The following is a 13320-nucleotide window of genomic DNA, read 5'->3' on the forward strand; positions in this document are numbered from 1 at the left end:
GAAAATATAACATTTTTCTCTTCCACACATTTAAAATGAAGCTTCAGCTGTTTGTGAGATGAACTTTCTACAAACATCATCTCTGCTCCTCCTGGATCCTGCACTCAGGTTGTTCCAGAGACTGAACTGAACTTCAGCCACAAACAGATGAACTCGGTCCAGTTCCTGCTGGTTTCTCACAGATACTTTTACGAGCAAAGCGACAGACGTCATCATTCCAGGTGTTCAGATCTTCAGCTCCTCCTTTCAGAATCGTCACACAGTCCTCTCCAGATGCACTGGATGCTTTAAAGTTATCGGGCTGTCCTTTTAACCAAAACTTCATTCTGACAGATGAGTAAAAAGAACAAAATCCATTAAAACTGGAGACTCTGATCCAGAAAAGCCTTGTCAAGTTGATTTTCTGAAACTGAAATATTCACACAACCATCAGACCTGCTGTCCAGTGGAGATCCGTCCACCCAGGTCCAGATGCCTTCTACCTCTGAGTCCGTCAGTCCGATCCACAAACCTTCCCAATCACCCATCACAAAGTTTTTCACTTTCTCCACCAGGAACTCCTGAATCAAATCAGATGAAAATGACTCAGAGACGTTTCTGAGCTCAGATGAAGAAACATGATGATGAAATCTGTGAGAACATGAACCTGCAGCAGTGTTTCATACCTGCTCCTCTCTGCTGTCGATCTTCACCAGGTGTGCTCCCAGATCCTCACAGAAACCTCTGCTCTCATTCCAGGATAAGTAACGGTCACTGAAATAATAACACTTGTCTCCATGTTTCTCCCAGTTTCTGTCCGACTTCAGACAAACGTGATCTTAGAACAGATGAGAACAAAGACTAGATTCATCCAGGAGGAAGAAATCTCTGTAGATGTTTGTGTGATTAGGAGGCAGCAGGAGGCGTCTTCTGTCCTGCAGTTACCATCTAACTTCCTGTTTCTGTGGCTCCATCAATGTTTCTTTAACATCATTACAGGACAGAAAGGTCAGGAGGAGAAGACCTCTACTTACATGTCATCTACAGTGGGCTGTGCTACTCAGAATGTTTTAACTGAAAGATCATTAAAATGTGTATTTATGTTTTCTTACAGCATCAGTGGTGAATATATTAGTTAGTGGTTGGTCTAAACACTCAGGGAAAGAAAATAACACCTTGTTATTAGTTGTATATTGTAAGGAATTAGAGAAAAACATCATATCTGATCCAGAAAGTCTCAGATTAAATAATCCTGACGGGCCTGAATCAGACCTCCAGGCTGAACCTTCTGGACTCTTTCAAACCCGACATTCTCACCTGAGATGTGTTTTCTCAGAGCTTCAATGTCCTCACTTAGAACCTTATTGTCCTCCTGTAGAACCTTATTGTCCTCCTTCAGGGTTTGGAGAGTTTTGTTGGTTCTAATTTTATCAAAAGCTGATTAAAGAAAAGTCAGAAGTTAAAATCAGATGAAATCAGAATAACAGAGTTCTCCTCTTGTCCTCTAACACATGAAATAGTAAATAAATCAGTCAGAACTCACCGAGTCTGTAGATAATGATGAGAGCAGCAGCCAGCAGAGCCCAGAGAAGCAGATTTGACTTCCTGTTTGGTTTTTCATGCTGAGAGGCAGCAGCTTCACCTGAGGAGCATTTAGAGGAGAACCACATCAACATCTGGACCCACTCACAACATACAACCCACATCTGGACCCACTCGCAACATACAACCCACATCTGGACCCACTCGCAACATACAACCCACATCTGGACCCACTCGCAACATACAACCCACATCTGGACCCACTCACAACATACAACCCACATCTGGACCCACTCACAACATACAACCCACATCTGGACCCACTCACAACATACAACCCACATCTGGACCCACTCGCAACATACAACCCACATCTGGACCCACTCGCAACATACAACCCACATCTGGACCCACTCGCAACATACAACCCACATCTGGACCCACTCGCAACATACAACCCACATCTGGACCCACTCGCAACATACAACCCACATCTGGACCCACTCACAACATACAACCCACATCTGGACCCACTCACAACATACAACCCACATCTGGACCCACTCACAACATACAACCCACATCTGGACCCACTCGCAACATACAACCCACATCTGGACCCACTCACAACATACAACCCACATCTGGACCCACTCACACCATACAACCCACATCTGGACCCACTCACATCATACAACCCACATCTGGACCCACTCACAACATACAACCCACATCTGGACCCACTCACAACATACAACCCACATCTGGACCCACTCGCAACATACAACCCACATCTGGACCCACTCACAACATACACCCCACATCTGGAAAAGGAAGTGAAGGAAAGGAAGTGAAGTGTCTTGCTGAAAGGACACAATAGAACAGGAATGATCTGGGATTGAACCGACAACCTTCACATTACTGGACGACCCACTAATCCTCCCCACCATTGGTTCCAGCTTTAATTAGTTCTAAGAGGAAGTAAAGTTCTCACCTTCTGTGGAGCTCTGTGGGCGACTCATCATGGAGAGTCTAAAACACACCTGTTTAAAACTAGAAATCAGCAGCGTGTTACCTTAAGCAGGGACGGTTGTAGACACACACATGTTTATAAAATAATGTTAATTATAAGATCTTAAACTATAAAAATGATCATTAATGACTCAGTGAGTAAATTCTCTGAATTCTAACATAGAAACTGAGAATTTCTGACCTAATGAGAGTTTAATGAGATGTAAAAACAGTTTGTTTAGTTTTTAAATGAAGAAAAAAATCCTCTAAACTTACCATGAAAGTGTCGTTGCTCTTCTGTAGATTCACCAGAACAAACTTTATCTCAGCACGATTAATCTAAACCAGCTTCCTGCTGATCTCAACGGAAGAGAAGGAGGGTGAGTTACGTTTTGTCATGAAAGGTTTCATTGTAAAAAAAAAATAAAAAATACAAATATTCATAATCTTTGCTGTCAAGTCCTTTTTTTCACTCAACAAAACCACATATGTGTCAAAATATCCCTGTTGGGTAAACTGGTTCTTATGGGTTAAGCTGGTATGACCACCATCAGAAAACATCTTATCTCCATGGTAACGTTGTTTCCTGTTTCTAACCTCTTACATCGCAGACTCTTACAGATTAGCGTTGGGTCCAAAGTTATCTGTTCTGTTCAGTAACTATGTTTGTTGGGTTTCAAATATATTAAAATTTACAATGTTTGCTGATGACACAAATGTTTTTGTTCAGGCAAGATATTAAATAGGTTAATGGAAATACTATCTGCTACTATATGTTATATGCTATCTATCTATCTATCTATCTATCTATCTATCTATCTATCTATATCTATATCTATCTATCTATCTATCTATATCTATCTATCTATCTATATATATATATATCTATATCTATCTATATCTATCTATCTATATCTATCTATCTATATATATATATATATATATATCTATATCTATCTATCTATATCTATCTATCTATATATATATATATCTATATCTATCTATCTATCTATATATATATATATCTATATATATATATATATATATATATATATATATATATATATATATTGTCCAGTGGAATGCGGAGATCATTTGAAAGACAACGGTAGAACCCGCCCCAACCGAGAGCCGTCTATGGAGCGTTGCCAGACTAAATAATACATTCATTTAGTCTGGCTTGCCAGGCTAGTACATGCACACTCCTGATCAAAAACAACAGCTGAACCAGTCCCGTGGTGCTGTAATTTACAGGTTTAGACTGCTCTAAACAATTCTAGTGAATTAGAAAAACAATGTACTCTGATGTAAACACACTAGACAAGAAGCCTAAAAATGCTCCTACTATCATAAATGGAAAGCCCCTTTAAACCCTTTCCCCTTATATTAGATAAAATGATTCATTAGTATGATTAAAATGGCCCAAATTGCTTTGATGTGTAAAATACATTCCAGTGTTTCCCCTAGGATTTTTTCCAGCTGTGGCGGTGGGGCCGGGGGGGTGGGGTGGGGTGGGGGGGGGCTTGGGGAGACATTATGACATGTCTCTAAAGAAAGTAACATTTTCTAGTGCAGAGAGGAGCCAACCCATAGAAGCACTGATTTCATCTCATTTCAGAGAAAAATAGAACAGGTCAGATGCCCCTAATAAATAAAATTACTTAAATAAACTCAGGAATCTGTTTCTTTGCTTCATTGTTCTGATGCTGAGAATATCACTAAAGTGGATCAAAGGAGATACACAGATGAATGCACCTCTTATTTATTATTTGGAGACTACATTTGCTGGCAGAGGCAGAGATTGTTTCTATTGATACACGAATTTACAGAATCATTTTAAATGTTAATAGGGGAAGACTGCAGGAGGGAGCGGTAAAATACAGGGGGTCCCCAGCAAAAACAAGAAACTTTACGAGTCTGATGAAACCCGCTGGTTTTCCATCAGGCAGTCACGGGGCAGCTCCAACGACCCAGTGGCTGTGCTGGGTCAATGTTATCGAGCTCAGTCCGGCTCGGCAGAGGGTGAACGAGCCGAGGCGACGTCGTGCTCTGCTAAGAAGTGTTATTTTCCCGCTTCAGAAGAAGCGTCCAACGTGTTTTTACGCTTTCTCCGAGACATGTCACGTCGCTAAGTTGTTAGCGCTGCACGCTAACACGTCAATAGTGCAACGTAGCCTGCTGGAGGTTTTAAGGGTTCAGATGAAACACCCGACCTCTCAGGCTGCTCACACATCGATCTTAAGTTGTCGCTGTTGCGCTCACGCCGTAATACAGTATTAGATGCGGTTAAAGTCAGACATGAAAAAATTAATTTTACATGAATAAGTGATGCTTAGCCTGGTGGGGGGAGGAGAACCCTGTCAAGATCGTCAACACTCGTTTATCTTAATGCTGTTGAAACACGTAAACCCAAAAGCATTATATCCACTGCTACCGTTCTAATTTTAAACTCAGTAACTTCTGCTGTAACTTCACCCTGCCCTGCCTGCTCCTCCTTGCTGCCGCCGGCTGTGATCACAAGCGACAACATAGTAGTTCCCGCTGCTTCTTCGGGAAACAGCGCCCAAAAAAAAGAAAAAAACAACAACTTGGGATCTTGTAGGCGTGGCGGTGGGGTTTCAGCCGTGGCGGGCCGCCACGGCTACGCCTATGTAAGAGAAACCCTGAATTTAAAAAGTATAAATAAAATGACACAGCTCAGACCTCCTGCTCTCCTCATTCTCACCGAATCTCTGTCACTTCAATGTATTACCAGCATTTTTATAAACAGCCGCTTTTCTCCACGCCTTCATTGTGTTTTCTCTCCATCTAGATCGGGGTAATATCGGCACACACCGGTGCACCGAGCAACTAGGAGCGGGTTATATAACCATCCTCATGTCACTGAAGGAAATTCAGATGAGCCGCAGAGCTGCGTGTGTTAACAGGACAGTAGTTTCTACCATAGACATGTAGACAAACGCGTTAAAATAGATGTACCTTTCTTGTCAGACCAGCCGACAAAGGTTTATGATTGGTCAGTTCTGTGCACATGCACAGATTATCATTCTCTTTCCTTGTTCCTGGAATAACGGTTTGGAACACAAGTGGTTTCCTTGCTAATCTGGAGGAATATCTTCAAGAAAGTTCTACAGAAAGTAGCAAAGGGTTCTCAGAAATGTCACTAGGCGCCTTTTCTAGATAGAAGTCGCTGAGGGGGGTCAAAAAGTCGTTAGGAACAGCGACAAAATCACTGAGTTGGCAACACTGCCTCTTGCTTTGCCGCTAAGTTTCAGATAACAAACGCTACAAGCTGCATGAGCGTGAACGCGCATGACGTCATCACGCATTACGCTGCCTCTGGAAGGCACCTGGGAAGCAGGCTGTTCGACCCGAACATGCTCTTTTTCTGTGATTTTACAGGAATCCAGAGGCAATCACAGTAAAAATGCCAGGGATCGTCCTATTGGACCAGGAAGTTGCAGGAGCATGTTTGAGGAAGAAAATTTTACATTTTTATACATGTATTGGTTGTTGAACTTCCTTAAATACTTAAAAACTTCCTTTAAATAGTTATTTCTTTCTGTATTCATGTTATGTTGTTAGTTCGTTTGCCAAAAACATCACTTGTTTAGGAAGTACTTTGATTTAAAACATGTTAATATTACAAATATATCTAAAAGTAGTGTTGCTCTTCATATTTCATATTAACTTCCTCATTATCTGGATGCAATGACTGATGCAGGTTTCCATTACGAGGCAGGCCTGCAGCGCCATAGCCAGCAGGCTTACCTTTCTCTGCACAACACCTGCAGCTACTGTGGACAGCTCAGGTGCTGAAGGAATCTGTTAATCCTCGACATTCTGATGTTCCTCTCTGTCTCTGTTGCCTGGCTCTGTGCTCTAGAGTCGCTGCAGTGAACTGGGACATTAGGGGGAAACTGGGCTTAATGGAGGCTGGTGATCCGCTTTGACGACGCCTGAAGTTTCTGATGTTTTTTAGGATGAGTTTTATTAAACTGCAGAATGCATCACTACCTGGTGTCCTTGTATAAATTTTAAATATTTAAACCTCAAAAAGACAGAAGGGGATTTGAAAAATGTGTCAAAGTTAGGAAATAGGAACTCCCCTCCACAAATCAGCATGCTTCACTGCTCATATCAGAATACAGAACTAAATTATGAGGCAAGCCTAAAAGTTTAAGTAGGTTCTTCTTTTCTTTGCTTCCTGGAAGCTTCTAGAAGCAGTCAGTAGCTCCTCTCCGTCAGCAGGACTCACAGCAGTAGGATGACTGAAGCTGATGTGACCTACTCTGATGTGAGGTTTGCAAGGCCAGCGGCCAGAGGTGAGCTCGTCTGGTGGAGTTCTGGTGAAAACTTTCAATAATCTTACGGATCTCATCGGGTTTCCTGTACAGAAAATGTTTCTTCATCGGTCGAAGCCGCGTACACAGAGGTCAAGTTTTTAAAAAGAGAACTGCCAGGTGGAAACCAGACAGGTAAACAGGAAGGTGGTGTGTGTGTGTGCGTGTGTGTGTGTGTGTGTGTGTGTGTGTGTGTGTGTGTGTGTGTGTGTGTGTGTGTGTGTGTGTGTGTGTGTGTGTGTGTGTGTGTGTCCGTCCAACAAAAATCTCTTCTCTTAAATCCTACAAATGTTTCTGCAGACACAAAAAGATGATCAAAGACAATCATTTTTTAAATTTTTGTGCAAAAATAATCTCATAAAGTCAAAATTTCCCGATTCTCGTTGACCTGTAAGTTTTCCAAACTCAGGAGACACGTGTCGACTCGACACGGGGCGGGGCTACACAGAGATCTGGCTGCTGCCAGGTTAGATTCTCGTGATCTCACGTCTTTGACGTTTCCACCGAAGCTACAGAACCTCGACGTCAGACTGACATGCAGACAGATGGTTTTATCCAACAGTTTCGGCTTAAATTACAACCGAATCACAGACAGAAAACAAGATCTGTGGTGGAGAGGAAGTGACTGTTCTAAATAAAGTTCATCCTTTCGCAGCTTTTCTGTTCCTTTTTTTTCACTCCTTCACTTTTTAACTGAACTTTTATAATTAAAGGAATCAGCTGAAAAAGAAACCTGAGTCAATGTCGGCATTAAGGATGATTTATAAATGGTTTTGGGAAAATCAGATTAAATCATGTTTGCATCTGTTTGAATCGGGTCAAAATAAAAACTCATCGTCATGGTGACCCAGAACCACTGAGGATCTTTGATCAGCAGAAGAATAAGATCAGTGTTTGTTTACGTTTATGATGACATCACAATTATCTGCCTTTGTCTTTTTTTACATTTCAGTTTGTTCAAATGAGCCAAAAACTGTTGAACAAACAGCAAGAAGTGGGAGGTCAAAGGTCACCTCGGAGCGAGCGGCCCTGGTGGTTCTCAGCGTCCTGTTAGCAGCTGCTGTTGCTGCTCTCGGAGTCATCGGTGAGTTTTTTTTTAAAGCGACTCAAATCTAAAAGTCTGATTCAGTCGTTTTTCTTTGGGAGAATAAAACCAAACCGACTTGGATCATGAACACAGACGTCCAACTGAGATGTTTACATCTGCTGCCCTCTGAAACATCTGGAAGGTCAGTCATCACCATTCCACCGTATCTTGGCTCAGTCCTTCTCCACCAGTCGGGTCGACCCTCCCACTTTAACTGGTCAGTCTCCATTCCAGAGTCCAGTATGGACTGGGTCTGGTGTCTCCATGCTGGGTCCTTACTGGTATCGTCTCCGTCCTGTCCCTCAGTCCAGCCTTGTTGAGTCATTAGTGGGATTTCCAACAGTTACTTCCTCATTCTGCCGAAGATGCAAACCTTTTTTTTGTTCCATGATGGTCCGTCCTCTTCCTCGTCCAGTGACCATCTTCTGTTTGACCTCGTTTCTTTTTAAATCTCCATTTTTCTTAGCCACTAAAGCTCTGAGTGGACAGGAAACACGTATCCTTAAGGCTCAGTGGGTCTTCTGGCTGCAAACCCAAACCATCAGCCCCCCACCACCGTGCTGACAGCTGGCATCAGCTGATCGTGCTGATTGGGTTTACCCCAAACAGGCTGCTGTGCATCGTGGGTAAACATCAGAGGTGCTGAGCTCATTCAGCAGAAACATTACCAAGCTAAACTGAGTCGACGTGTTTTTAGAGCAGAACTTTTCCCCTGCTGCCTCCAGAGATCTGTAGAGTCTTACGACATTTTTGATTTTAACTTCCCGTTTTTCCTTTTATCAGTTTTTTATACGATTCAAACCAGCCAAACCCAGAAGGAGGAGAATGAAGCTCTGAGGAGAAACATCTCAGGTGAGACTGTCAGGTTTAAAAGAATCCACAAGGTTCTGTTTGAACGTCTCACTCTGGGTTTTCTGATCTGTGACTCCCTATAAACTAATATAAACTGTTAACAACCGTTTTTCTTTTCTAACAAACATTTCTTCTGTTGAGCTTCTGAAACCAGAAGTGAGGCGGCTGAAGGTTAAACTTTCATCACTTTCTGACAGAAACAAAACCCTGCAGCTCAAAGCCGTCGTCACCTCCACCTCCTACTCCAGACATCAGTGAGTTCCTGCTCTTCTCCTCCTGACCTTTCTGTCCTGTAATGATGTTAAAGAAACATTGATGGAGCCACAGAAACAGGAAGTTAGATGGTAACTGCAGGACAGAAGACGCCTCCTGCTGCCTCCTAATCACACAAACATCTACAGAGATTTCTTCCTCCTGGATGAATCCAGTCTTTGTTCTCATCTGTTCTAAGATCAACCTTCAGTGACGTGTGATGGTGACTGGGAGCTGTTCAGAGGACATTTCTACTATTTCACCACCAATTATTCCACCTGGGAAGGGAGCAGAGGTTTCTGTGAGGATCTGGGAGCAGACCTGGTGAAGATCGACAGCAGAGAGGAGCAGGTATGAAACACTGCTGCAGGTTCATGTTCTCACAGATTTCATCATCAAGTTTCTTCATCTGAGCTCAGAAACGTCTCTGTCATTTTCATCTGATTTGATTCAGGAGTTCCTGGTGGAGAAAGTGAAAGCTAAAATGGAAGTTCCTGAGGACAAGTTCTGGATCGGACTGACGGACTCGGAGAACGAAAGCAGCTGGATCTGGGTGGATGGATCTCCGCTGAACACAAAGTATAATGACTATGAAAAAATATATTTTGATAGATTTCAGAAAAAAAAAACACCAGATTTGATTCTACTTGTTCTTTCTGATCTTCATCTCATAGTTTGACTTTCTGGAGTAAAAGTGAGCCGGACAACTGGGAACAGAATAATCCACTAGGAGAAGATTGTGTGAGGATGGGGGAGAAAGGAGCTGAAGATCTGAAGTGTTGGTTTGATCAATCCTGTGATGCTCCTCAGAAAAGTATCTGTGAGAAATTACCGATAACTGATCAGAAACATAAGTGTGAAGTTCAGTTCCACAAAAGAGCCTGAGTCCAGGATCCAGGAGGAGCAGAGAGGATGTTTGTAGAAGGTTCATCTCTCTCACAGCTGAAGTTTTAGTTATAAAGGCTCTGTGGTCGGTGCATGAAGCAGAGGTTTCAGCAGCTTTACCTTCTAGAATGAGCCCTTTCAGATCTCTATCACTTTAAAGGTGCAATATTGGATGTTTTCCTGGATCATTTTGTTGCATGAAATGCTCTTAACATAAAATGCCAACCAATAAATTATGCTTTTATGACTTGTTTCATCAAAGGAATAATACTTTTTATTGCCTTTAAAATGTACAATCCTGGAAAATCCTCATCCAATCCTTGTGAATGTTCCGTTGTTAAAGATTGGATCCTGATCCATCTGTCAAACTGCCCTCTGACCGTCCCTCCCCCCTTTGCACATACTGATCTATAGACCCTTTAACTACCTACGTCATCAAAAGTTGCGCGCGCAGCCTGGCAACGAGAGTGAAGGCTTCCTCACTCACACTCGATACTAAAACAGCGTTTTAAACCCTTTGTTTTGAAGTTCTGAGCACATAAAAATGTCGGGTTGTTGCGTGTACGGATGCCAGAATCGCTTCTCTTCAAGCAGTGGACTGAAACTTTCCAGAATTCCGAAGGGAGCACATCCATTTCAACAAAATCGGAAGCGTCTGTGGCTGCAGGCCGTCAAAAGGGTTGATGAAAACTGGACTGAAAACACGATCCGACATGCTCGAGTTTGTAGCGCCCATTTTATATCAGGTAAGGTAATTATGTACTATATTACACCAGAAAGCTGGTTAACGTGTGTTCTATTAAATACAGTAAGTTGCATTTGCTGGTTTGCTTTTAAGCAGTCTATTTATTTACATTTATTTACACTGCATATTAGTATAAACTGTATTTCTCTCAAATTAACACGATTGTACTCTGAGCACGCTAAAAAAAGAAACCTATGCTATACTCACCCTGCCATGCAGGCACAGTTGGCTGTGAAGACGTAGTTCTCTGGTTTGTTTACTCTGACCCAAGCCTTGTACGTAGCAGTCTTGTGTCCTTGTCTTTGGCTAGGAAGGACTTCTGCCTTCAAGACGCAAAACTCAGAGTCTATGTGGTGATATTTTACTTTCTGTACGTGGCCACAGACAACATAGTTGTATGCATCTAACGATTTGTATGCCCGTAGCTTCTCACGTGTGTACTTACTGGGCCTCTCCGCTAAAAACGTATATATATCAGGCCACTAGATATCTGGCCACGCACCTACATCTTCCACCCATTCCGTAATGCCACAGGGATCCGGGAGTCTGTTGCCATTCGTTAAAGTGAGTTTAATAATATAACATTCAAGATTTGCCGGTGATAACCCTGCTGCGTAGCTTGATAAAGCCTGACAACGCCATTCTCTGTTGCCAAGCTGCGCGCATTCTCGCTGACGTCATATTGTTTACAAACAGTAAAAGGGTCTATAGGCGCTTACACATTAGCCGGTCAGGGTTTAGTGGGGCTGGATGGCGTGAGTTCGGTCTGGTACGGGCGGGGCAGTGTTCACATATAAATCCGGATCCTGTAACATTTAGTTGCTTGCTCCTACAGCTTTTTCAGGAACTCACATGCTAATTTTTCTTATTGTGACGCTACAATAAAGGGACTTTTTGAAATGGTTCATAGAAGCAGATGATTCCTGATGCCAAAAACTGCCAAAAACAGAATGTTTTTGGGTTTGGGTTGTTTCTAAACGCAATAGCAACCCGCATGGCAGCAGAAAGATGCAAAGGGTGAGTTTTGCGTAACATTTAGTCTAACTCATTTACTGCCACTGACGACAAGTCATTTTAAATACAACCGCTCGCTGCCATTGAGGACTAAAGTTGTCATTTGCTTTAGTTTTTTTTTACTGGTCAAGCGTCGGAACGAGCCCCCGCACCATGAGAACAAACATCCCAGCTCTAAAGCCGATCTTCATCCATGTCCGTCACATAATCAGGAAGCAGAACATCCATGTGTTAGGAGATCGTTTTGGGCCGGTGCTGTGAAAAAAAGTGAGGCGCGAACGAGAAAAGCTTCTGCCGATCACAATTCAACAACGGATTATGAAAAAAACGGATAACGCTCGAAATACACAGATTTTTCCTGATCCGCTTCTTCTCCGCTTTGTTTTGGTAGTTTTGGCGTCGACATCATCATAGAGAACAATGGTCTGCGACTCTTCAAAAACAGTAAAAACGCCCATAAAATGCTGGCAGCGAGAGGCTTTTCCGATCAGGAAACGGCCGGCAGTTAATAAGTTAATAAACCAACACATTGAACAACCAAAGGCAGCCAGCAGTGACATTTGTTTTTACACATTTTATTGCCTCTATTGATTGCACCGTTTTGATTTTATAGTTCTACCACGCTTTAGTTGGCCTTGTACTGATTTTAAAGCATTCTATAAATAAAGAATGGTATGGCATAGAAGGCTAAAAGATAAATTAAATAAAAACAACAAACCTCCACCAGGACCCAACCGATTGCAGAGCCTCTGTCCAGTACATAACTGCCCTGTTACCGATTTTAAAGCTGCAATGCTAAATTTGGAAAACATTTTTTTATGTCTCTTAACATTCTAACATTGTATAGTTATAAATATACTGTAGAGCTAAAAAAGGAAACGAAAATAGTTGATAAAGTGGTTCTCTCACATTTGTCTAAAAACCTCCATCAACAACACGTTTCAGACTAAAACCAACCATTGGACCATCTGGTTGTCGGTCTCACCGAACTGCCACACTTCCCTGGTCCTCGACTCATCACACACTCACGTATTCAGCACCAGAGCGCCATTGGTGTGAGAGGTTCTCCACTCAATAACACCAGAGAAGGAAGAAACAGCCGGCTGCTACCACTTCAGCTTTAGGACAAACTACCAGAGTCCCAAAACAACAAAAACCATTTGGATCTAGAAAACGCTGACTGGTGTTTAGCCACATCTCGTTTCCTCTGGCATTGCGGGTTTCTGGTTACAGCAGAAGCGTATCAGGGAAGTTAAGGAGCCTAAGTCTCCTCCCCTTCTGGTCGGCTCATGGGTCCCCAGAAGAACGAAAAAAATGAATGCAAGTCAACGGGGCTAAAAACGCATTTTTCTAATCCGCTTTGCCTGACGCCCTGGATTGCACATATGTTGTACTGCAATTTAAATTGAAACCAATGATGTGTGTTTCGACCACGCATGTCATGTACTTTGAGATTTATCTCCTACCCCGTAACGTAGCTGCTACTTACCACATGACCAGATTTATGGTGGTTCTTTCCTCTTGAAGGAAAGATTTCAAGTTTGCTGAACTTGCAGCCATTTTCCCTCGGTTTATAACAGCTTTAACTATAAAGTATTTCAAGAGAATTT

General features: G+C 42.4%; 3 protein-coding genes across 8 annotated transcripts in view; 2 read left to right on the forward strand and 1 right to left on the reverse strand.

Moving 5' to 3' along the window:
• On the reverse strand, nucleotides 1–11042 carry LOC129164626 (hepatic lectin). Of its 4 annotated transcripts, none has more exons than XM_054745509.2 (8): nucleotides 10904–11042; nucleotides 2809–2887; nucleotides 2516–2574; nucleotides 1523–1621; nucleotides 1297–1416; nucleotides 666–817; nucleotides 436–560; nucleotides 1–326 (listed from the first exon to the last, which is right to left on the reverse strand). In XM_054745509.2, the coding sequence occupies exons 3-8, from the start codon at nucleotides 2544–2546 to the stop codon at nucleotides 134–136; spliced, it is 720 nt and encodes a 239-aa protein (XP_054601484.1). In that variant the 5' UTR covers nucleotides 2547–2574; nucleotides 2809–2887; nucleotides 10904–11042; the 3' UTR covers nucleotides 1–133. The 4 variants fall into 4 exon arrangements, with proteins under 4 accessions (XP_054601484.1, XP_070403386.1, XP_070403387.1 ...); XM_070547285.1 differs by having other exon boundaries at nucleotides 2809–2884; nucleotides 10904–11038; XM_070547286.1 differs by lacking the exons at nucleotides 2809–2887; nucleotides 10904–11042 and having other exon boundaries at nucleotides 2516–2675.
• LOC107372551 (CD209 antigen-like protein E) lies at nucleotides 6712–10207 on the forward strand. Of its 2 annotated transcripts, XM_015940771.3 has the most exons (8): nucleotides 6712–6857; nucleotides 6930–7010; nucleotides 7828–7959; nucleotides 8746–8814; nucleotides 9012–9068; nucleotides 9266–9417; nucleotides 9521–9645; nucleotides 9741–10207. In XM_015940771.3, the coding sequence occupies exons 1-8, from the start codon at nucleotides 6800–6802 to the stop codon at nucleotides 9949–9951; spliced, it is 885 nt and encodes a 294-aa protein (XP_015796257.1). In that variant the 5' UTR covers nucleotides 6712–6799; the 3' UTR covers nucleotides 9952–10207. The 2 variants fall into 2 exon arrangements, with proteins under 2 accessions (XP_015796257.1, XP_015796258.1); XM_015940772.3 differs by lacking the exon at nucleotides 6930–7010 and having other exon boundaries at nucleotides 6714–6857.
• LOC129164629 (uncharacterized) overlaps nucleotides 10363–13320 on the forward strand; it is a 21443-nt gene continuing 18485 nt past the window's right edge. For both annotated transcript variants that reach the window (XM_054745513.2, XM_054745514.2), the window contains exon 1: nucleotides 10363–10697. In XM_054745513.2, the coding sequence (XP_054601488.1) occupies nucleotides 10496–10697 (202 nt within the window). In that variant the 5' untranslated portion in view covers nucleotides 10363–10495. The remainder of the gene's footprint in view (nucleotides 10698–13320) is intronic.

This window comes from Nothobranchius furzeri, chromosome 19 (genome assembly GCF_043380555.1).
Source record: "Nothobranchius furzeri strain GRZ-AD chromosome 19, NfurGRZ-RIMD1, whole genome shotgun sequence".
Taxonomy (NCBI): domain Eukaryota; kingdom Metazoa; phylum Chordata; class Actinopteri; order Cyprinodontiformes; family Nothobranchiidae; genus Nothobranchius; species Nothobranchius furzeri.